Source organism: Chanos chanos, chromosome 2 (assembly GCF_902362185.1).
Source record: "Chanos chanos chromosome 2, fChaCha1.1, whole genome shotgun sequence".
Taxonomy (NCBI): domain Eukaryota; kingdom Metazoa; phylum Chordata; class Actinopteri; order Gonorynchiformes; family Chanidae; genus Chanos; species Chanos chanos.
In genome coordinates, this window is record NC_044496.1 from 45,804,013 (window position 1) to 45,825,833 (window position 21,821).

A 21,821-nucleotide genomic window follows, 5' to 3' on the forward strand; every position below is an offset into this window, starting at 1 on the left:
CGTTTTTGGGCAATTACAATCCATTTGCACTATAATTAATATTGTTATTTTATTTAGAAACTGGACATACGATTTCAATGCTTTAAATGGAACCATCTTTAAGAGGTTTCAGAATGAGTTGTAAGACTACAAGAACTCATAAAGCCATGTCCTCACTGCAGTCTCTCTGCTGGTCTTTATTTTAAAATACATCTTGAAACCTGGTTCAGGTGTGTTAAACCGATCTGTATTGTATCAGGTGTACACCACCCTTTCAATATTACTTTGAAAACATTGCATTATACAATCATCTCTGCAGAGAAAGATCGACAGATTTCATTCAATTTGCTCACCATGGTCTCTTTATTTTGTTTGCATAATTTGTATTGTTCTGCTGTCATTTCTTCATGGGAAGATTAAAGGTTTCCGGGGTCAGTATGATCTCTATTATTTTCCATGTTGTCTTTGAAGGAATAGTAATTGAAACACGTAAGATTGTAATTCTGTTGCTCGATTGCATGTGCTGTTTGCGTTATCGTGTCATATAACATTTGCTCAATTTGTGATGTCTCCAACTGAACTCACAGTGTCGCTGTTCACCGGCGTTGTTGCGATAAATACTGCTCTCCACCCATTTATGTTTCTTTGGAAGCTGACATTGCTGTTCAGTAAGAAAGCGTTGAATGCGTCCATTTTCCAATATTTTGGCGTCAATAATATTTTGAGTGAATAAGAAGACAGTTTACCTCAAAGAAAACTTGAATTTTGTTAATTCTTGAGATGAAGCAAGTAGGATTTTGGATTGCTGGTCTGCAGCCTTTCTTTTATCTCTGTATTGTCATTGTGAGCGCAGCTAGTGGAGACATCAGCTATTCGTTACCGGAGGAGATGAATCGCGGATATGTGATTGGAAAAATAGCCCAGGATCTCGGACTTGATGTGAACCAACTGTCGCATCGTAAGGCTCGCATTGACGTTGAGGGTAACAGTAAACGCTATTGTGACATTAATGTGGGCACTGGAGAATTGACTGTAGCTGAAAGGATTGACAGAGAGGGGCTTTGTAGAGAAAGGACGTCCTGTCGTCTTAGTTGCGAATTAGTACTTGAATACCCATTGGAACTTCATCATATTACTCTGCAAATCGAAGATATTAATGACAATTCACCCGTTTTCCCAAAAGATGTGATACATTTAGAAATTAGTGAAAATGCTGATAAAGGCGCAAAATTTCGAGTCAATGAGGCTCACGACATGGACATAGGACAAAATGCTGTGCAGAGTTACATCCTACAAAAAAATGACAATTTTGTGCTTTCTGTAAATACAAAAATAGGCGGTGGGAGATACATTGAGTTAGTATTAGATAAAGAGCTTGATCGTGAACAGCAGCAGGAGCTTTCAATCATTCTTACTGCCATAGATGGAGGGACTCCAAAGAGATCTGGCATTGTGACGATACACGTTACTGTGTTAGATGCTAACGACAATGCTCCGGTCTTTAGTCAGGATGTCTATAAAGTCAGACTACCCGAAAATTCTCCCATTGATACAGTAGTGGTTACAGTAAACGCCACCGATGCCGACGAGGGACCGAATGGAGAGGTCACCTATGAATTCAGCCGAATTTCTGAAACAGCTAAAGATTTATTTGTTCTAGACCATCTAAGTGGAGAAGTCAAAATAAAAGGGCCAATAGATTTCGAAGAAGAGGCAAAGTATGAACTGTTAGTGGAAGGCAAAGACGGTGCAGGCCTCTCCTCCGATTCTAAAGTCATCATTGACATAACAGATGTTAACGATAACGCTCCCGGGATATATGTCAGATCACTTAATAGTTTCATTCCCGAGAACGCGTCACCTGGTACAGAGGTGGGCATCATAAACGTGCAGGACAGAGACTCTGTGAGTAACGGACAGGTCCGCTGTTCCATACAGCAAAATGTTCCTTTTAGACTCGTGCCATCAATCAAAAATTACTATTCTCTGGTGACCACGGCAGAATTAGATCGTGAGTTAGTGTCTGATTATAACATCACAATCACAGCCACTGACGAAGGCGCTCCCCCTTTGTCATCGTTTAAGAATATACGATTATCAGTGGCTGATGTAAACGATAATCCACCTGCATTTGAGAAACCATTTTACAGTGCTCATGTGACTGAAAACAACAAACCAGGCTTCTCTATCGGTTCAGTAATGGCCACAGATCCCGACCAAAGGCAAAACGGCACTGTGATTTACTCTCTTTTACCCGGAGAGGTTAGGGGCCACCCTGTGTCAGCGGTTTTATCAATTAATGGAGACACCGGGGTCATCCATGCTGTGAGATCGTTTGACTATGAGCAGTTCAAAAGTTTTAAAGTACTCATATTAGCCAGAGATAACGGTTCTCCTCCGCTTAGTAGTAACGTTACACTGACCGTCTTCATAACGGATGAAAACGATAACTCCCCTCAGATATTATACCCATCACCTGAAAGGAACTCTTTTTATATGACTGAGATGGTGCCGAAGGCTGCGCAGAGGGGGTCGCTGGTCTCCAAGGTGATAGCGGTGGACGCTGACTCTGGACAGAACGCATGGCTCTCATACCGTATAGTTAAAGCGACTGATCCTGGACTTTTCAATATTGGCATCCACAGTGGAGAGATCAGAACTCAACGAGACATCTCTGAATCTGACAACATGAAGCAGAACCTTGTAGTTTCCGTAAGAGACAATGGACAGCCTTCTTTGACAGCCAGCTGTGCAATGTTTTTGTTGATTTCAGACAACTTAGCCGAAGTGCCAGAACTAAAAGATATGTCTTACAACGACAGCGGCCACAAAATCACTTCATATTTGATCATTGCGCTAGTGTCAGTTTCCACCCTCTTCATCACCTTCATCATTATCATCCTGGCTGTAAAGGTGTGTAGCAGGAGAAAGCCTAGATTGTTGTTTGATGGAGCCGTTGGTATTCCTAGCTCGTATCTCCCTCCAAATTACGCTGAGGCGGAGGGCGCGGGAACTCTCCGCAGCACTTACAATTTTGACGCGTACTTGACCACCGGCTCGCGCACCAGCGACTTTAAATTCGTCAGATCTTACAATGACTGCACGCTGTCTGCCGATTTGTCTGTAAAAAAGACACCATCCGCGGATAAATGTCTCGACGGGCTTTTGGACATCTCTGATGACTCGGAGCAGGTATGATATTTCCCATTTTTTAGCCCATCTCTGAACTGTTTTGTTTTCAGCTCTTTTACAACACCTTAATCTGACAAATTGGACTGCTTTGGACTGCTTGATAAATATTCTGCTTTCTTACAACTTGACGTTTATTTACACACCGATGGGAGGTTATTCTTATAGTAGAGTATTGTAATTGCACCGGCACACAATTCATTGTCTGCACTAGCTGCTTTAGTTTTGGCTTTTGGTTGGATTTGCCTTAATTCATAATATATGTGTAAACTCGCTAAACTCGTTTACATCGCCTTGTGCACAAAATAACAGTATCCTCGTAACCTAACGTATGAATAAACAAAGACGCGAGTATGAGGTATTATTCACGAAGAGACACACTTTACCAAAAGAAACCATCTTGAGTGATGTTCTAGTGGTAGTTACTTATACACAAAAGGGTAGTGAGTGGCAAAGGAGAAGAAGAAGAAGAAAAGGCCCAGCACGTTCAGATAAGAGAGACCGGACTTACCGAGGCAATAGGAGCAAGACTTTGTGTGTTGGTGCCCGGAGCGGATCTTCTGAGGTGGTGACCTGCAGGTGTAGCTGAACTGTACCAGGTTGTCCGGCATTTTATCAGATTGAACTCCACACATGATTCAGTTCCAATTCACAGGTGAATCGATTAGGTATTCCTGGAATTCTTGGTTGAGTTGTCAACTCAAGCATCTGTTAAGTGCTATGATGTCTGAGTTTTTGCATGGTTTCAGGACGCAAAGGGGCTTGGGTCATGATCAAAGGGACAGAAACGGAGACAGGGAGAAGGAATTAGAGTAAATGAATGTAAAAATGCAATGCATTATATGAGGAGGATATGAAAATTGTATGCCACTTACCGTTACCATAGTGCATCTAAGGTGCGTCGAAGGTTTCAGTAAAGGCCGTTGAAGTTCAAATTGCCTGCGCATGCGTGAAGTAGCAACCTTTGTTTGCATAATGGTTCTATTTTCCTGTGTTACATATCTTGTGGGTTCCATATGGCACCCTCAAGAACCCATAGCACACGAGACACACACAATGTTTACTTGAAAAAGATGTGGATCGTGTAGTATTGTACAATATTGCTCTGGGTATTTTCACTCTCTTTCTCCATTCACTCATCTTAGGCAACGACTCTTGCTGTGCGTTTCACTAGCTCTGTCACATTCAGCCCTGGGTCTTCACTAATGCTACTCCTGACCAAGCCCCACAGAAGCATTGCTTATTAGTGATTACTGGTTACTGAAACGCACTTGCGCTCTCCTGCGCACTTTAAAAATGGGATCTTCTGTTTTCTTGAGATACTTGTACTCGACTGTATTTGGTTGGCATCTGCCTGTTATTGTTTTGGTACGGGATAACTGTTTTCACGTTTGACACATATTGGCAGAGAGAAATACAGACTTGGATTATTTTTTAACCTTCCATCTACGTACTTGTCTGTTTAACCTCGTTTACGTGCTGGCCTATATTAGCGAAAAACACATTTATGACAGCTGAAAATAACAATATATCAATAAGTATAGACTTTCAATGACGTACTTCTGACCCATGGTGTGCAGTAGATTCTTATGTACCCTTAATCAGGAGACCACATGTTGGTTTGTTTACTAAGCCTTTTTGAAGCATAAATCTTCAAGGATCGGCATCAATGTTGTTTTGTAACCCAACATTATAAACAAATCCAGAAAACTTTATAATGAAAATTGCAAATATGATATACTCAACAAACCTGTCGAGTAAGTCATCTTGTACTGATGATTGCCTAAAACATCACTCTTTTTACTAAAACATTTAAAATAATATAAAAATATTATTTTATTATTTAATGATAATAATAATATGTTTACCAACAAACTAAGCATCAATCACTAAATAAAGAACCATATTTCCCAGCTGTCGTGTGGCAGGCTTGGCAGCAGTCTGTGGCAGGCTGCAGAGATGGAATGCACTTTAATTGTCTTTGTTGCATGTCACAGGAGTCTTAATTGAAAGACACAGGTCAGTAATGAAAATCAATAATAAAACAGGTCACTAATAAAACCATTGGAGGTCATTTCAGTGCTGGTTTTATTTGTTGTGAGGCTGTGCTGTCAGTGCATCTTAGCACCGCTGCTCTCCGATACCTCAGTATTGTTTGGTGTTCTATGGAAAGATATGGATGTTTAATATAGCGTTAGTATATAGCTATACTATAGCGTTCCTCTCTTCAGTCTTTAATGTTAGAGGTTCATGAGCTGTTTATTTAGTGACTCGTGGAGAAAGTTTGTGTGTGTGTGTGTGTATGTGTGTGTGTGTGTGTGCGTGTGTGTGTGTGTGTGCACGTGCGTGCGTGCGTGTGTGTACGTGCATGTGTGTGTGTATGTTGGTTGCTAATTCTCATGGTAACCTATATGTGTTATAGTGATTGTTTTAGCCAGACTTTCTTTTGTCCCATAAACTAACCACATGGGGAGGAAATTCAAAACAATGACTTTAAGCAACAGTAACAGAGTAAATGTTTTTTGAAAGTCAACAAAATAAATGAAGCATGTTGTTGGTGATGCCTACCTAACCATATATGCTGTCTAATTTATGGCTTGAAGACTGAGGTTTCTCAGCATGATGGATTTATTTTCTGCTCCATGTTTACATTTAATCACTTGTCTTGTGTTTCGATAGGGAAAGATGTTTGCAGTAAGTGAAGCAAAATTCTCTCCAGTCAAATGTATTTTAGTTTGGTTCATTCTCAGTGAACAATCATGTGACTAAGCTGTCAGTGCAGTTCAGCATTCTGATGTTTGTTGAATATGAATTCTGATATTATACAGAATCATGGAAAACCGGTGATGTTGTTTTAATTGTATTGTTATGCATTAATTATGAAACACCAGTATTCTACATTATAAAACTCTAACAGATTTGGGAATGCCCCCTCTGTGCATTCTTCCTTTCTTTTAGGTTGCTTTTTGGACCTTTTCAAACATGACTCTTGAACTATGAATTTGTAAATAAATTTTAGTAACCAAATGTATTTTCTGTTTCCCTTTTTTTTTTTTTTTTTTGGTTCTGCTCTCCTGCTTCTCTGTCTGTGACCTCCGGGAATAACAAACCATCCACTCTTCAATATTAGGTAAGGCAAATATAATACTTTTATTTAATTTGCAAAGCTGATGACATAAATGTTTCATTGTAATACATGAAAGAACTGAACTGAATATTTTGAGTGGTGATGATAATAAGCACTGTATTCAGAAATTTGCCACACTTGGTAACCAAGCACTCCATCTTGTGGTTTTCACCAACCGGAGGGTTCAAACTGAGGTTGGGCTTACATGGGTATGTGCACGCATGCATACGTGTGTGTGTGTGTGTGTGTAACTGTACTTGCGTGTATTTGGACACTCCCTACTTGTCTATGCAGTAGAGGGGTGTATCAGGGTGCCTTCAGCCAGTTCTGACCTCTTTTCAGTGGCTTTAAAATGCATGAAATACAAAATTGGAGAGAGAGAGAGAGAGAGAGAGAGAGAGAGAGAGAGAGAGTCTGTCAGTAATGCAGAGTATTACTGAGTGTTAGTGAACACATACCTGACCTGAATTGAGTACTCTTGTTTCATGAGACAATATTTAAATTTGGAGATCATTTAAAAAATGTATATGCCATGTGAGAGTGTATAATTTACATTTTTTTCTATTTTCCAACTGAGCTCATAGGGCTTATAATATCACCAAGAACTATTGCAGCGTTCACTATGAGCCTTCACCAGTGTAGTGAACAATGTATGTATGTGTGTGTGTGTGTGTGTGTGTGTGTGTGTGTGTGTGTGTGTGTGTGTAGGTGACTGAATAGATGCCAACATAACCTATAGCTATGTGTGGAGCAAGTTAATGCAGTCTGTGTGGTTGCTTTGCTACTGTGTGGTCACTGTGCTAACACAGAGTGAATATGGTTTTTGAAATGTGTAGCTAAGACAATTTTTCTGAGTTGTATATAATATTTGTGCTGTCAACAGCTCAGATTTCTCTAAATATAAAGTGAGCAGCTGGTTATATATCACAGTGTCACTTAAAATGTCTGCTTGAAGATGTAAACCAGACTGTTCCAACCAAGTTTAAGTTCAAATTTCAGCAAACTGGAGTTTATATGATATTGGTTAGTGACATTGTGGTCAATTCAATGTTCATTTATAATGTGCTCTCCACTGCATAGCCTAACTGAGAATCTCAGTGTCTCATAACTTTGCTTTTATGCAGCTCAGCTGATATTACCTCTGAGGTCCTTGAACAATTTATTGTAATACTATCATTACTACAGGGAGCCATTCCCAAAATTCTGTCTTGTTTGTGATGTGTCCTTGCGTGGAAAAAAAAATGCCGTTCTGCTTAAGGGCTCAGAGTGGTGCTGTTGTCCAAGGAGTCTGAGTTCTACGTATGCACTTGCTGCCTCTATCCACTATAAAGCTAGTAGGAAGAAGAGGAAGCTACTAAGTCACTGAACAGCAGTTACTGATCAGGACATAAAAAGCCATACATCGACCAGGGGAAAAACGTTGTCTCTGATGTTTCATTTCATGCTAAAAACGTCTCAAATGCGGAATAAGCTGTCCTGCATCTCTGCGAAAGATACACTTGATACGAGGCGGCAAACTGGAAGAGGGAATGCCTTTGTGAAAATGGACTGGTCTATGAAAATGCAAGTACGACTTTCCATTTTACTTGCTTGTTTGGCAAGTACAGTTAGCGGCCAAATCCGTTATTCGATCCAGGAGGAGATGAGACCGGGCTTATTTGTAGGTGATGTTGCTAAAGACTTGGGTTTGGACTTGAAGAGGCTACTATCGGGCCGAGCCCGACTGGTTATTGACGACAGCAAAGAGTACGTCGAGCTCAGTCAGAAAAAAGGACATTTGATAGTGAAAGAACGGATTGATAGGGAGCAGCTTTGTGGTCAGAGATCACCATGTAGCTTCGGTCTTGAAGTGATCTTGGAGAGCCCTTTGGAATTTTATTCTATTACGATCGAAATCCAGGACATAAATGACCATGCACCTGTGTTTTCGAAAAAGGAAATTGATTTAGAGATAAGCGAGTCAACTCCACTTGGCACCGTTTTCCTCTTAGATACCGCAGCTGATCCTGATGTTGGTCTGAATTCCCTGCAAAGCTACAGTTTAAAACCCACTGACAATTTTATTCTGAAGCAGCACACTCGATCCGATGGCACCAAATATGCGGAGATGGAATTGCAAACGGCACTTGACAGGGAAAAACAGAGGGAGCATTCTCTAGTTTTAACCGGCATTGATGGTGGTGATCCTCCACGATCTGGGACCGTTAAGATTCATATCACTGTTCTTGATGCGAATGACAATGTACCGATTTTCACCGAGTCGTTGTATACAGCAAGTATTTTAGAGAACGCCTCACCTGGAACACTGATTATTGTTAGTGCGATCGATGCAGATGAAGGCTATAATGGTAATGTGACCTATTCATTCACACACATGATAGATGATTCAACGCAAGATTTCAGTATAGATGCAAATACAGGGGAAATTAAGCTCACTGGTATTCTTGACTACGAAATTGTTCGGCAGTACGAGATAAATATACAAGCTAAAGACCCTTGGGGTCTTATAGGTGCAAGTAAACTGGTGATTCATGTCTTGGATGTTAACGATAACAGTCCAGTAATATATCTTTCTCTGGTAAGATCGAAGAAAATTCTACCCTTGGAACAGTGGTGGCTTTGATTAGCGTGCAGGATTTAGACTCTGGTAAAAACGGACAAATACGATTGAATATTGACGGAAATGTCCCATTTAGAATAAAACCATCAGCAAGAAAATACTATACATTGGTTACGGATGCACCGTTGGATCGAGAAAAAAAAACATAGTTTCAATTTGACGCTAGTTGCCACAGACGAGGGCTCTCCGGCTCTGTCGAGTAAGAAAAATGTGTTTTTAGAGATTACAGATATTAATGACAATGCCCCAGCTTTTAGCAAAAGTGTGTATAAAGCACATGTCATGGAGAACAATTCGCCTGGTTTATCTGTATTGACCATACAAGCAGCGGATACTGACGAAGGACAAAACGCTCGTATCTCATATTACCTAACAGACACCGAAATAAACGGTGCATCTGTCTCAGCATATTTCTCAGTTAACGTCGAAAACGGTATAATACACTCAGTTCGATCGCTTGATTACGAACAGATAAAAGAGTTCAAAATTTATGTAAAAGCGCAAGATGGAGGATCACCACCTCTTAGTTGTAATGCAGTAGTTTACATTTATGTTCAAGATCAAAATGACAACGCGCCTCAGGTTCTATATCCAGTACAGACCAGTGGCTCTTTGGGGGCTGAAGTGGTCCCACGTTCAGCAGACGTGGGCTATCTTGTCACCAAAGTGGTGGCTGTTGATGTGGATTCCGGACAAAATGCTTGGCTCTCATATAGACTCCTGAAAGCAACAGATATGGCACTGTTTGAAGTCGGATTACAGAATGGAGAAATAAGAACTGTGCGCCAAGTCACTGATAAAGACGCAGTGAAACAAAGGCTCACTGTTGTGGTGGAGGACAGTGGGCAGCCCGCGCGTTCGGCTACTGTCGGCGTTATTGTGTGTCTTGCTGACGGCTTCCCCGAACTACTCTCGGAGTTCACAGAGTTTGAACACGGCAAAGATTACAACGACAATCTGACTTTCTATTTGATCTTGGCCTTAGTCGTTTTTTCATTTCTCTTCATATCTTGCTTGGTGGTCATAATATCAGTTAAAATCTACAAATGGAGACAGTCTCGCACGTACTATCAGTCCAGTCTTCCGATAATTCCGTACTATCCACCACGTTACGCCGACGCTGGAAGTACAGGAACTTTGCAACACGTGTACAATTATGAGGTGTACAAGACAACTGACTCAAGAAAGAGCGACACCCAATACCTCAGGCCTATGTGTCAAAGTCTCCTTGGCGTCGATGTCACTGCCACAGACACTCTACAAAAGGACATACATTCAAGTGACTCGACAGTGGCCACATTGGTGAGTTAAATATATTTAGTCTGATTTATATACGATTATTCGTTGGAAGCCAAACATTATCCTTGGAATGCATTTGAAGTGCATATTTCATAGAGAATCTGTATGGTTACTGCAGTCAATCAGTTTACAATATCTTTCATTTAGGTTGAACTGTGTTAGGTCGAACTGTGTTCATTTTAGGTTGAGCGGTGTTCTTTGGCTCGATGTCGCTATCCATGGTCCTGAACGGGAGATTAAGGCACGTTTTCAACGCTCAGTGAAATGTGCAGGGAGAAAGTTTGTGGATATAACGTCATATGTATTCAAATGATTTTAAAGTTTTTTAATATGTTGCAACTTTATTGTTGTGCTCTAGGTTGATTTTGTGTCACCTATGTTGGATTTTGCTTCAGGCGATATTATGGCTGATATAATGACGATTATTGGCTTCAAATCCTCACTTTTCCTCGTAGTTTTGGAAATCATCACCTTTACTACCAGTCTTGTGCTTTTGGCCAGTTATTTTTTTCTGGACTGTGAGCGCCGCTGTTTGCCCAGTATTCCGAGTTCCTATATTTTCTATGTTTCCCACCTCCGCCCAGCTCAAGAGCAGGCAGTGACGGAAGCTTCATGCATTCATAGAAAAGCGGCAAGTGCGTTGTTGTTTTCTAAACGGATTCGACGAGACTTTACACATTCTTTCATTCAAATAGATGTTTTTGTTAAATACTTCTATTTACTTCTAGTTTATACTTAGATTCCACAGTAAATACTTGCTATGGCCTTTAGCGCACAAAGTGTGTTGCTTCCCTTACTGTTTAAACAGGTTTTGTTTATTTATTTTATATGTCCGGTTCATGCCCAAGTCCGTTATTCCATACCAGAAGAAATGGTTCCTGGCTCTTTGATTGGGGACATATCAAAGGATTTGGGACTGAGCATCGAGAGGATCAGATATGGACAGGCTCGTATTGTTACAGAGGATACTAGCGAGCGAGTGCAATTTCAGCCGGACAAAGGGATATTGCTGGTGAGAAAACGTATTGATCGAGAAGAGCTTTGTGGTCAGACTTTACCCTGTAGTTTCAGCTTCGAGATAGTTCTACAAAACCCGATGGAATTGTTTAGTATTACGGTGGAAATAATAGATATAAACGACAACTCTCCCGCCTTCCCTTCCAAAGAGATCACACTGGATATCAGTGAATCTGCGGCGCTTGGCGCCCAGTTCGTCCTGGGTGGTGCGGTGGATCCTGACGTAGGTGTTAATACGCTCCAGAGCTACAGCTTGAAACCCAGTACTCATTTTAGCCTAAAAGAACAAATCCATGCTGATGGTAGTAAATATGCAGAGATGATATTACAACGTCCACTGGACAGAGAACAACAGGCAGAGATGCTGCTTACACTCACTGCAGCTGATGGCGGCAGTCCTCAACGCACGGGTACAGTAAGCATTCGTATCATTGTCCAAGATGCTAATGATAATGCTCCTATTTTCACACAAGCTGTTTACAAAGCCTCAGTGGTAGAAAACGCACCAAAAGGGACGCTGATTACAACAGTCCTAGCCAATGATGAAGACGAGGGTTCATTTGGATACATAACCTATCACTTTGATCAGATATCACACATTAATGTATTCTCACTGAACCAGGACAACGGAGAAATCCGAGTTTTAGGAGACCTAGACTATGAGAAAACAAAGCAATACCATATCGGTGTAATCGCAAAAGATAAAGGCTCTCTGTCGAATTCATGTAAAGTCATAATTGAAGTCATTGACATGAATGACAATGCCCCGATGATAGGACTGACCTCTTTTTCCAACAACATACCAGAGAGCTCTCCTCTTGGAACTACGGTTGCTATTGTACATGTGAAAGATTCTGATTCCGGAAAAAATGGCCAGATTAACTGCAGCATTGACCCATCTCTTCCATTTAAAATTAGATCTTCGTTGGCTAATTATTATACATTGGAGACTGATGGTATATTAGACCGTGAAATAGTCTCTGAATACAACATAACTGTTGTGGCGGCTGATCAAGGTGTCCCTTCATTACGTAAAAACAAGACCCTAACCATCAAAATTGCTGACGTCAATGACAATGAGCCACTATTCGACAAAAGCATTTATTTTGCAGCTGTAGGAGAAAATAATGCTCCCGGCCTTTCTGTTACCTCTGTTCATGCCAGTGACGCAGACTCAGATCAAAACGCCAGGATATCGTACTTCCTTGAAGATACACAGATAAGCGGAGAACGGCTCTCTTCGCTTTTATCTGTTAATTCGGAAACGGGAGTTGTATACGCTATGCGCTCTTTTGATTACGAAAAAATCAAATGTCTTCAGTTTAGCGTCAAAGCTCTGGATGGCGGCACCCCATCTCTAAGCGCGAGCGCCACACTTAGGGTTCAAATTCTAGACCAGAATGACAATACGCCTCAGGTTCTTTACCCAGTACAGACTGGTAGTTCTCTGGTGGCTGAAATTGTACCTCGCTCAGCAGATGTTGGGTACCTTGTGACTAAAGTGGTGGCTGTTGATGTGGACTCTGGTCAGAATGCGTGGCTTTCATATAAATTGCTCAAAGCTGCAGACAGGGCGCTGTTTGAAGTGGGTTTACAGAATGGAGAATTAAGGACTGTACGTCAAGTCACTGATAAAGATGCTGTGAAACAAAGACTCACTGTTGTAGTGATGGACAATGGCCAACCCTCTCGCTCAGCTACAGTCAATGTTAACGTGGTCGTGGCAGATAGCTTCCCTGAAATTCTCTCAGAGTTCAATGAATTTACGCGTGACAAGGATTTCAACGACGACTTGACATTTTATTTAGTCTTGGCCTTGGCTGTGATTTCATTACTCTTCATATCTTGCATAGTGGTTATTATATCAGTTAAAATCTACAGATGGAGACAGTCTCGAATGTACTACCAGTCCAGTCTTCCGATAATTCCATACTATCCACCGCGTTACGCAGACACTGGAGGTTCAGGAACTCTACAGCATATGTATAATTACGAGGTGTGCGGAACAATTGATTCCAAGATGGGTGATATGAAATCATTGAAACCCATGAGTAAAAGTCTCGTGAGCGTCGATGCAGTTGGCATTACAACTTTACTGCACGCGCAAAAGGAGGCCACCCCAACTGAAAGAGACTCAACACTGGTGAGTTAAGCATCTTAAATGTCTTTCTTTTGATCATTTCTCTCCATCTGTTATACTGTAAAACTTTCATTTACTGTGACACCATATATAACGCTGTAAATATTTTACAAGTCTGGTGTTTCTTTATATTATTCAAAGAATGCTTTGTTGCCATGGCGTTGCTATCATTAAAATCATGATTTTCTTTTAACTAAATAAGACACAAGCGTCCAATTTTGCTTGAGATGTGACACCATGTTACTCAGCACTGAATTTGTCCATTTAGTATACTGCTTTTTAGTAAAACATTTCGGAATGTAGTCCAAACGGTAGTCTGGGCGTTAAAATGGGAGCCTACGGAGTGAGTTATAAACGTGCACACGTTTTTGTAACCCACTAGCAGAAAAACAAACAAAATATACAATGTGTGTATTATACACGTTTCAGCACTCACAAATCGTTACTGTAATCTAGATTAGATGCACTGATGCATTACCTCAATTCGGACTGTGAGCGCCGCTGTTGATTGATAAGACTCTTCTTCAGTTGCTCCTAGTGCAGTAGCCTATTCCTTCGTTTTCTCATTCTAGTCTTTCAAAGCTAAAGAGAGAGGGACAGAAAGACAGAGAGACAGAGAGAGAGAGACACAGACTGTCCTTTCGCAGTCGACCAGTTAGAACAGTAATAACAGTTTCTCATACGTGGATTACAGTGGGGTTTTTTCGATAGCAAAGGACGTAGAGGGAAAATGGCTTGTTTTTGTTGTTTCATCCGTATGAGCGGATGGTTAGGAACATGCAGCAGAGGGCAAGTACTGTTTTTCCTCCTTTTTCTTTGCGCCATACATTTCGCCTCCGGGCAAGCGCGATACTCTGTACCGGAGGAGCAACCCGAGGGTTCCTTTGTCGGTAATATTGCAAAAGATTTGGGCCTAGAAGTGCAACGGCTTTTATCAGGTAAAGCCCGCATTATAACAAAAGGATCTAGGCAGTTCGTAGACCTTAACAAAGACAAGGGGATCCTTGTTGTTAAAGAGAGAATCGACAGAGAAGAACTATGTGAGCAGCAAGTACCATGTAGCTTCAGTTTCGATGTCATTATCGAGAATCCTATTCAGTTATATCGGGTTATGGTCGAAGTGCTCGATATAAATGACAACGCCCCATCTTTTCCTAACGATGAGTTTAATTTAGAAATTAGCGAATCTGTAATACCTGGAACACGTTTTTCACTGGAGGGGGCCGTGGACCCAGATGTTGGTCCAAATGGTATTCAAAGCTATACTCTCAAACCAACCCACAATTTTAAATTAGACATTCAAACTCAAAGCGATGGTGGTAAATCTATTGAAATGACATTACAAAAATCCCTAGACAGGGAGATCCAAGACAGACTAACGTTAGTGCTTACTGCGACAGATGGTGGTGATCCTCAGAGATCCAGCACGGTTCGAATCCATATTACTGTATCAGATGCCAACGATAATGCACCGGTTTGTGAACAATCTATCTATAAAGCAAATGTTGTAGAAAATTCTCCTAAGGGGACACTGATTGCTACCGTTCAAGCAAACGATGTCGATAAAGGAATGAATGGAGAGGTCACTTTTTCTATTGCACATGTTGCTAAAGAAAGTAAAGAGCTATTTCAGCTAAATGAAGAAAACGGAGAAATTAGACTGAGGGGCTCGTTGGATTTTGAAAAGACAAAGAGTTATCAGTTAAACGTGAAAGCAAAAGATTATGGGGGATTGGCGGATACCTGTAAAGTTGTGATACAAATCGTGGATGCAAATGACAATGCCCCCTATATTCAGTTAATGTCGTTTTCTAGTTCAGTCGCTGAGGATTCACCCACCGGAACAACAGTGGCAGTTATAAATGTGGAAGATGCGGATTCTGGTCGAAACGGAGTGGTTCGGTGCTCTATAACACCGGATATTCCTTTTAGAATTGAGTCTTCGTTACCAGATTACTATTCCATAGTCACAGACACTTCATTAGACCGAGAAATCGCTGCGGTATACAACATAACCATAATGGTCACCGACGAAGGCACTCCCCCACTTTCAAGCAATAAAACAGTCACTGTTAGATTGTCCGACGTAAACGATAACCGCCCTGTATTTGATCTACCAGAGTATGAGTCATTTGTAGTGGAGAATAATTCGCCAGGTTTTTCAGTGCTGAACGTGAAAGCAACGGATTCAGATTGGGGACAAAATGCACGTGTTTCATATATTCTCGAGGATAAGCAAATATATGGCATGCTAGTATCTTCATTCGTAGCTGTTAATTCGGACAGTGGAGTAATAAGTGCCGTTAGATCGTTTGATTTTGAGCAAATTAAGTCATTCGAATTTAATATCACTGCTCTCGACGGAGGTTCCCCTCCTCTCAGTTCAACTGTCCCAATCAGAATAATTATCAAAGACCAGAATGACAACACGCCTCAGGTTCTATATCCAGTACAGACTGGTGGCTCTCTTGTTGCTGAAGTAGTGCCTCGTTCAGCAGAGGTGGGTTATCTTGTCACTAAAGTGGTGGCTGTTGATGTGGACTCTGGACAGAATGCCTGGCTCTCATATAAACTGCTAAAAACCACAGACAGGGCGCTGTTTGAAGTCGGATTACAGAATGGTGAAATAAGAACTATACGCCAAATTACTGATAAAGATGCTGTGAAACAAAGGCTCACTGTTGTAGTGGAGGACAACGGCCAGCCCTCTCGTTCAACATCAGTGAACGTTAACGTCGCAGTGGCGGACAACTTCCCTGAGGTCCTTTCGGAGTTCACTGATTTTACTCAGGACAAGGATTACAACGAAAACCTGACTTTTTATCTTGTCTTGGCCTTGGCTGTGGTCTCCTGTCTATTTGTCATTTGCTTAGTGGTTATAATATCAGTAAAAGTCTCCAGATGGAGACGATCTCGCATGTACTATCAGTCCAGTCTCCCAGTAATTCCCTACTATCCACCACGTTACTCGGACGCTGGGGGTACAGGAACTCTACAGCACATGTATACTTACGAGGTGTGCAGAACAACTGATTCCCGAAAGAGAGACTGTAATTTCGACAGACCTTGTAGTCAGAGCGTGTTGACAGTAGACCCCAGTTCGACAGGAACGATTCAACTTGCGCAGCGCGAGAGAAACATTTTGGATGAACCTGAATCTCCAGTGGAGGTGAGCAAGCAGTTAATCCTACTCCACATAACATTACGTGTGTATACACAAACACACACACACACACACACACACACACACACACACACACACACACACACATATATATATATATGTGTGTGTGTGTGTGTGTGTGTGTGTGTTTGTGTGCATGTGTGTTTGATTGTCAGAGAAATTTGGTTTATTGTCAGAGAAATTTGTGTTTTGGTCAGAACCTCTTATTATTGTGTCCTTGGCTTTTGAGCTCAGTCACCCAGAGATGTCATTTAAGATCGATGTCTGTCTTTTTATGGGCCTGGATGTTCAATTTTGAATATACTGTGTTTATTTGCCTACATTGTGCAAACTTATTCACTTTTTTATCTCCTTCCTATCACACTCTCCACACTTTTCCATAAGGTTTTTTTTAGCTTCACTTTTTTGGAAGAAGGAGATGCAGTGCTTCCTTTGAATATGCATAATGTTTCATAAATGCACTAAAGAAATATTATAAAGCCTTCACAATACTTAATTATAGCTGCATACTTTATTTATTTACTTAATAGTAAAACAGCAGGTGTACAATGTGCCATGCCCTGTGTATACTTAGAGCATTTAACATGCAAGCAAGAGATACAGAGCACTGTGTGTGTCATGTGTGAGAACTAGTGTAATTTATAGAGATGTATTAGTGCAGTATATTTTCTTCAGTCCTTGAGCACTGACTAACAGTCACTAACAGTCACTGTCCTTGATTATCATTGGCTAAAAAGCAACATCTTCACATTTATATGATTATGATTACTCTTTGCATGCTTTTTGCTGTGCATTGCATGCATTTTGCCATAATTTACAAACCATATGGAGTGTATTAGCAGTTATGCAGTTATGTATAATAAATATTATTAAAGAAACATTAGATCTCGTTAATGCATTAATATTACATTACACATAATGCATTCACCAGAGGCATTACTAGAAAAGGAAGGGTGATTTTTATCTTGTCTATGGTGGCAAGATAAAATGGTGTGCTTGTGGTGGTCTTTAAGTATATAAATTATAACCTCCATATGACATTTTATTGGTGCACTATCCAATTTTATTAGTGTTTTCTAAGAGCAAATTAAATTGAGGACTGGTTAGATCAAGGAATATATTTCAGGTTAAACATTCAGTTTCCACATGGGAGAATTCTTCATACATTCCTGAAAAATAATGTATTACTATTTTGGGGGCCTGAGAATGTTTCAGTAGTCTCATTACAACAGTCCCACTTATGTTGGCTTCTGTTTAAATTTTGTAATATGTGAATGCGACAGTATCATGTTCTCTTTCTTTCTTTCTTTCTTTCTTTCTTTCTTTCTTTCTTTCTTCTTCTTCTTCTTCATCTTTCTTTCATTTTTTTTCTTTTCTCTCTCTCTCTCCTCAGTACGTACATGAAGAACTTATAATTCAGTGTTTTTAATTGTAGGCGTTGGTGTCCTGTGCAACACGTATAAACATCATGTATGCTTTCTTCTTTCTTCAACTCACAAGTTACAAATAGCACAGAATTCGCTGTTCCGCCTCGCAAGCTGTAAGTGCCGCTGTTGGTCAGTGAAACAATTTTAGCACAGTGTTGTCACTCTCTGATGCGGCCACTCCCCACTACTGCCTATTTACAGGCACTGCGATTCATTTGAGGTGGTGGCACTTGGAGGAAACAAACCTCCGGACATTTTTAGCTGTGCATTGAAGGAAGTCAATTTCCATTGCATTAGTCTGACTGAGCGCTTTCACTGAGTGATTTTATATTGTTAATCAGCGGCGAAGTCTTATCACAATTCGCTCGGGATTTCTAATTGGAGTAAATGGCGTCTGAACCACTGAGAGATGATCAGTATCGCTTGCTTCGAGTACTGCAGTGGCAAGTCATCTTTTTTCTCACCGGAGTTATTATTGTTAATGGACAAATCCGATACTCAATTCCTGAGGAAATGAAAACAGGCTCGTTTATCGGTAATGTAGCACAAGACCTGGGACTCGATTTGAAAAGGTTACGAGCGGGTCGGGCCCGTATCGTGACCGGAGAAAGTGTCCAGCATGTGGAGCTTAAGGTAGACAAAGGGATCCTTGTTGTTAGTGAGAGAATAGACCGAGAGCAGCTTTGTGGCGACACCATACCTTGTAGCTTCAGCTTCGAGATCATTCTAGAGAATCCGATGGAATTACACCCAATAACAATCGAGGTTTTAGATATAAATGATAATTCCCCCACGTTTCAAAGAAAAGATATAATTTTAAGAATCAGTGAATCCGCTGTGGTTGGATCCCGTTTTGTTTTAGGTAATGCCGAGGATCCAGATGTTGGACTCAACGCTCTACAAAGTTACATACTAACTGAAAATGATAATTTTGTGATAAAACAGCACACAAATCCAGACGGAAGGAAAAACGCAGAAATGATTCTCCAGAAACCACTAGATAGAGAGGAGCATCCTCTTCTGTCTTTAAAGCTAATCGCTACTGATGGTGGCAATCCTCAGAGGTCTGGAAGTGTAAACATAGATGTTACTGTATTAGATGCTAATGACAACGCGCCAGTGTTTAACCAGACAATATACAGAGCATTTGTGATTGAAAATGCCCCTAAAGGTTCTTATGTTACCACTGTCAATGCAACTGATGCTGACATCGGTTCTAATGGTATAGTTACATATTCTATTTCTAATTTAAATGGCGTATTGGCCAATATGTTCAGCATTGACAGTAATACCGGCGGTCTCGCGGTCTCAGGGCAAATAGATTATGAAAGGGAAAGAAAGTATGAATTGCGGGTTGAAGCTGCTGACCAAGGTGGTTTAACAGATTCAAGTAAAGTGATTGTCGAAGTCATCGATGTTAATGACAATGAGCCAGTTATAAATGTAATGTCATTTTCGAGCTTTGTGTCTGAGGACTCTGCTCCTGATACTACTATAGGAATAATCAATGTGAAGGACTTGGATTCAGAAGAAAACGGCCAAGTGGTTTGTTCACTAAGCCGAAATGTCCCCTTCATAATCAAGCCAACTTTAAGAAATTACTATGCTGTGGTGACGGACAGCCTGTTAGATCGCGAGAGAGTGTCTGAATATAATATAACTGTCTTTGCTAGTGACAACGGATCGCCTTCCCTCTCTAGTAGGAAAACATTTCGCCTAAGAGTATCGGATGTAAATGACAATGCACCAGTGTTTCCCTCAACCGTATACAGCTGTTACATTGTAGAAAATAACTCGCCAGGTGTCTCTATACTCACCGTTAAAGCGCATGACCCCGACGACAATCAAAATGCTCGTATTTCATACATTTTAGAGGACACCAATGTAAGTGGGAACCCAGTATCAATGTACATCTCCCTTAACGCAGAAAACGGAGTGGTGCACGCTGTTCGCTCATTTGACTATGAGCAACTCAAGCTCATCTCACTTACTATAAGAGCGCAAGATGGAGGTTCGCCCTCACTTAGTAGCAATGTTACTGTTAACATTTACATCCAAGACCAGAATGACAACGCGCCTCAGGTTCTATATCCAGTACAGACTGGTGGCTCTCTTGTTGCTGAAGTAGTGCCTCGTTCAGCAGAGGTGGGTTATCTTGTCACTAAAGTGGTGGCTGTTGATGTGGACTCTGGACAGAATGCCTGGCTCTCATATAAACTGCTAAAAACCACAGACAGGGCGCTGTTTGAAGTCGGATTACAGAATGGTGAAATAAGAACTATACGCCAAATTACTGATAAAGATGCTGTGAAACAAAGGCTCACTGTTGTAGTGGAGGACAACGGCCAGCCCTCTCGTTCAACATCAGTGAACGTTAATGTTGCAGTGGCGGACAACTTCCCTGAGGTTCTTTCGGAGTTCTCTGATTTTGCGCATGACAAGGATTACGATGGTAATCTAACGTTTTATTTGATAGTGGCATTGGCTGTTGTCTCACTTCTCTTCATAAGCTGTTTAGTGATTATAATATCGTTGAAAATCTACAAATGGAGACAATCTCGTATGTACTATCAGTCCAGTCTTCCAGTTATTCCATACTATCCACCACGTTATGCAGATGTAGGAGGTACAGGAACTCTACAGCACGTGTATAATTACGAAGTATGCAGAACTACTGATTCTAGAACGAGTGACAGCGAGTTCATGAGACCTTGCATTCAGAAAGTGTTAATAGCAGAATCCAGTCCTGCTGGGACCATGCGCCGTTCGCTGAGTGACAAAAACATCCTGGATGATTCTAACTCTCCACTGGAGGTAAGAAACGCAAATAATAATACTAATAATCATAATCATAATCATAATCATCTTTACTGAAAATACATGTCATAGTATCAATATGTCTGTATGTGCATAATATGTCTAGTGCTTTGAAAATTCGCAAGTGAGTTTTGGTTAGGAAATCAACCTCTTGCCTTCGGAGGTTAGAGTACATTAGTCAGATGATGTAGAAGACTGAAATGAGTTGTTGGTTTCATATGAATCTACTTTTGATTGGTAAATATGCACGGGAGGCTCAGACACTACTATTCTGCCGATCGTTTCCCCCCCTCTTTCCGTAACATTCTCTATATTTTGAATCCAGGCCAGAATTATCAAGTTCATCTCAGTTCCTCAGTTAAGGTTTTGTTTTGAATTTTACGTTTTGGACGAAATTGATGGTGGCTGTCAAGATGACTGTGATGCATGCAATGTAATAGTACTAGTAATGCAGAGAATAGCGGTTGTTTCCCATTTTATGATGATGATTATGTTGATTTTGATTTTGATGATAATGATTGTTGTTGTTGTTGTCCTTCAAGCCATATTTACCATCTGAAAATTTAAGGATCTGGTCATATCTAGGGCTGTGTTATATGTGAAGCATGCAGTTTACTAATGGTGCACTTTTTACATTCATATGGAATATTAAAATATGGGTGATGTTGCTGCTCGGGGTTGTTAATTTTGAGTATGGTAATGATGCAAGATTTCGCTGGAAAATATAGGGGATATGCGTATTTGTCTCGTGGATTTTTTCATGTCTGTTTCGGCGATCTTCATCATTTTTAGTTCACAAGTCCATATAAAAGACGTGTATTTAAACTGTTTGTAATATCCCACAGTAATGCTCCTTCCTGGTTGGGTGTGGGCTAACCGTCCTCAAACTATTCAGTATACTGTAAATTTAATTTAACAATGACATTACAAATCGCAAGGTGATCGCTGTTCTGCAGTTTGAGCTCTGAGCGCCGCTGTTGGCCAGTAAAATAATTTCTACATATTGTTGTCATTCAGTGGTA

At 40.7% G+C, this 21,821-nt stretch overlaps 3 protein-coding genes across 3 annotated transcripts; all 3 read left to right on the top strand.

Moving 5' to 3' along the window:
- Positions 1-759: 759 nt before the first annotated feature.
- On the top strand, positions 760-13,383 carry LOC115804948 (protocadherin Fat 4-like). The gene is made up of 3 exons (XM_030765437.1): positions 760-3,171; positions 9,498-10,217; positions 11,023-13,383. The coding sequence occupies exons 1-3, from the start codon at positions 760-762 to the stop codon at positions 13,381-13,383; spliced, it is 5,493 nt and encodes a 1,830-aa protein (XP_030621297.1).
- A 745-nt stretch (positions 13,384-14,128) lies between these two features.
- On the top strand, positions 14,129-16,810 carry LOC115804949 (protocadherin gamma-A5-like). Its single transcript, XM_030765438.1, has 3 exons — positions 14,129-14,472; positions 15,760-16,540; positions 16,790-16,810. The coding sequence occupies exons 1-3, from the start codon at positions 14,129-14,131 to the stop codon at positions 16,808-16,810; spliced, it is 1,146 nt and encodes a 381-aa protein (XP_030621298.1).
- A 1,559-nt stretch (positions 16,811-18,369) lies between these two features.
- LOC115804950 (protocadherin beta-16-like) lies at positions 18,370-21,767 on the top strand. Its single transcript, XM_030765439.1, has 3 exons — positions 18,370-18,741; positions 20,029-20,796; positions 21,738-21,767. Exons 1-3 carry the CDS (start codon positions 18,370-18,372, stop codon positions 21,765-21,767), a joined length of 1,170 nt encoding a protein of 389 aa, XP_030621299.1.
- Positions 21,768-21,821: the final 54 nt, after the last annotated feature.

Bases quoted from the DNA above. Each gene is read 5' to 3' on its own strand.
- LOC115804949 (XM_030765438.1), top strand. From the start codon at position 14,129: ATGAGCGGATGGTTAGGAACATGCAGCAGAGGGCAAGTACTGTTTTTC. The intron at 14,473-15,759 runs ATATCGGGTTAT...TCTCAGTTCAAC, and splicing joins ATCGAGAATCCTATTCAGTT to TGTCCCAATCAGAATAATTA. The intron at 16,541-16,789 runs GTGAGCAAGCAG...TTTTGAGCTCAG, and splicing joins AACCTGAATCTCCAGTGGAG to TCACCCAGAGATGTCATTTA.
- LOC115804948 (XM_030765437.1), top strand. From the start codon at position 760: ATGAAGCAAGTAGGATTTTGGATTGCTGGTCTGCAGCCTTTCTTTTAT. The intron at 3,172-9,497 runs GTATGATATTTC...AACGCGCCTCAG, and splicing joins TCTCTGATGACTCGGAGCAG to GTTCTATATCCAGTACAGAC. The intron at 10,218-11,022 runs GTGAGTTAAATA...CTGTTTAAACAG, and splicing joins ACTCGACAGTGGCCACATTG to GTTTTGTTTATTTATTTTAT.
- LOC115804950 (XM_030765439.1), top strand. From the start codon at position 18,370: ATGGCGTCTGAACCACTGAGAGATGATCAGTATCGCTTGCTTCGAGTA. The intron at 18,742-20,028 runs ATCGAGGTTTTA...GTTACTGTTAAC, and splicing joins TGGAATTACACCCAATAACA to ATTTACATCCAAGACCAGAA. The intron at 20,797-21,737 runs GTAAGAAACGCA...ACAAATCGCAAG, and splicing joins ATTCTAACTCTCCACTGGAG to GTGATCGCTGTTCTGCAGTT.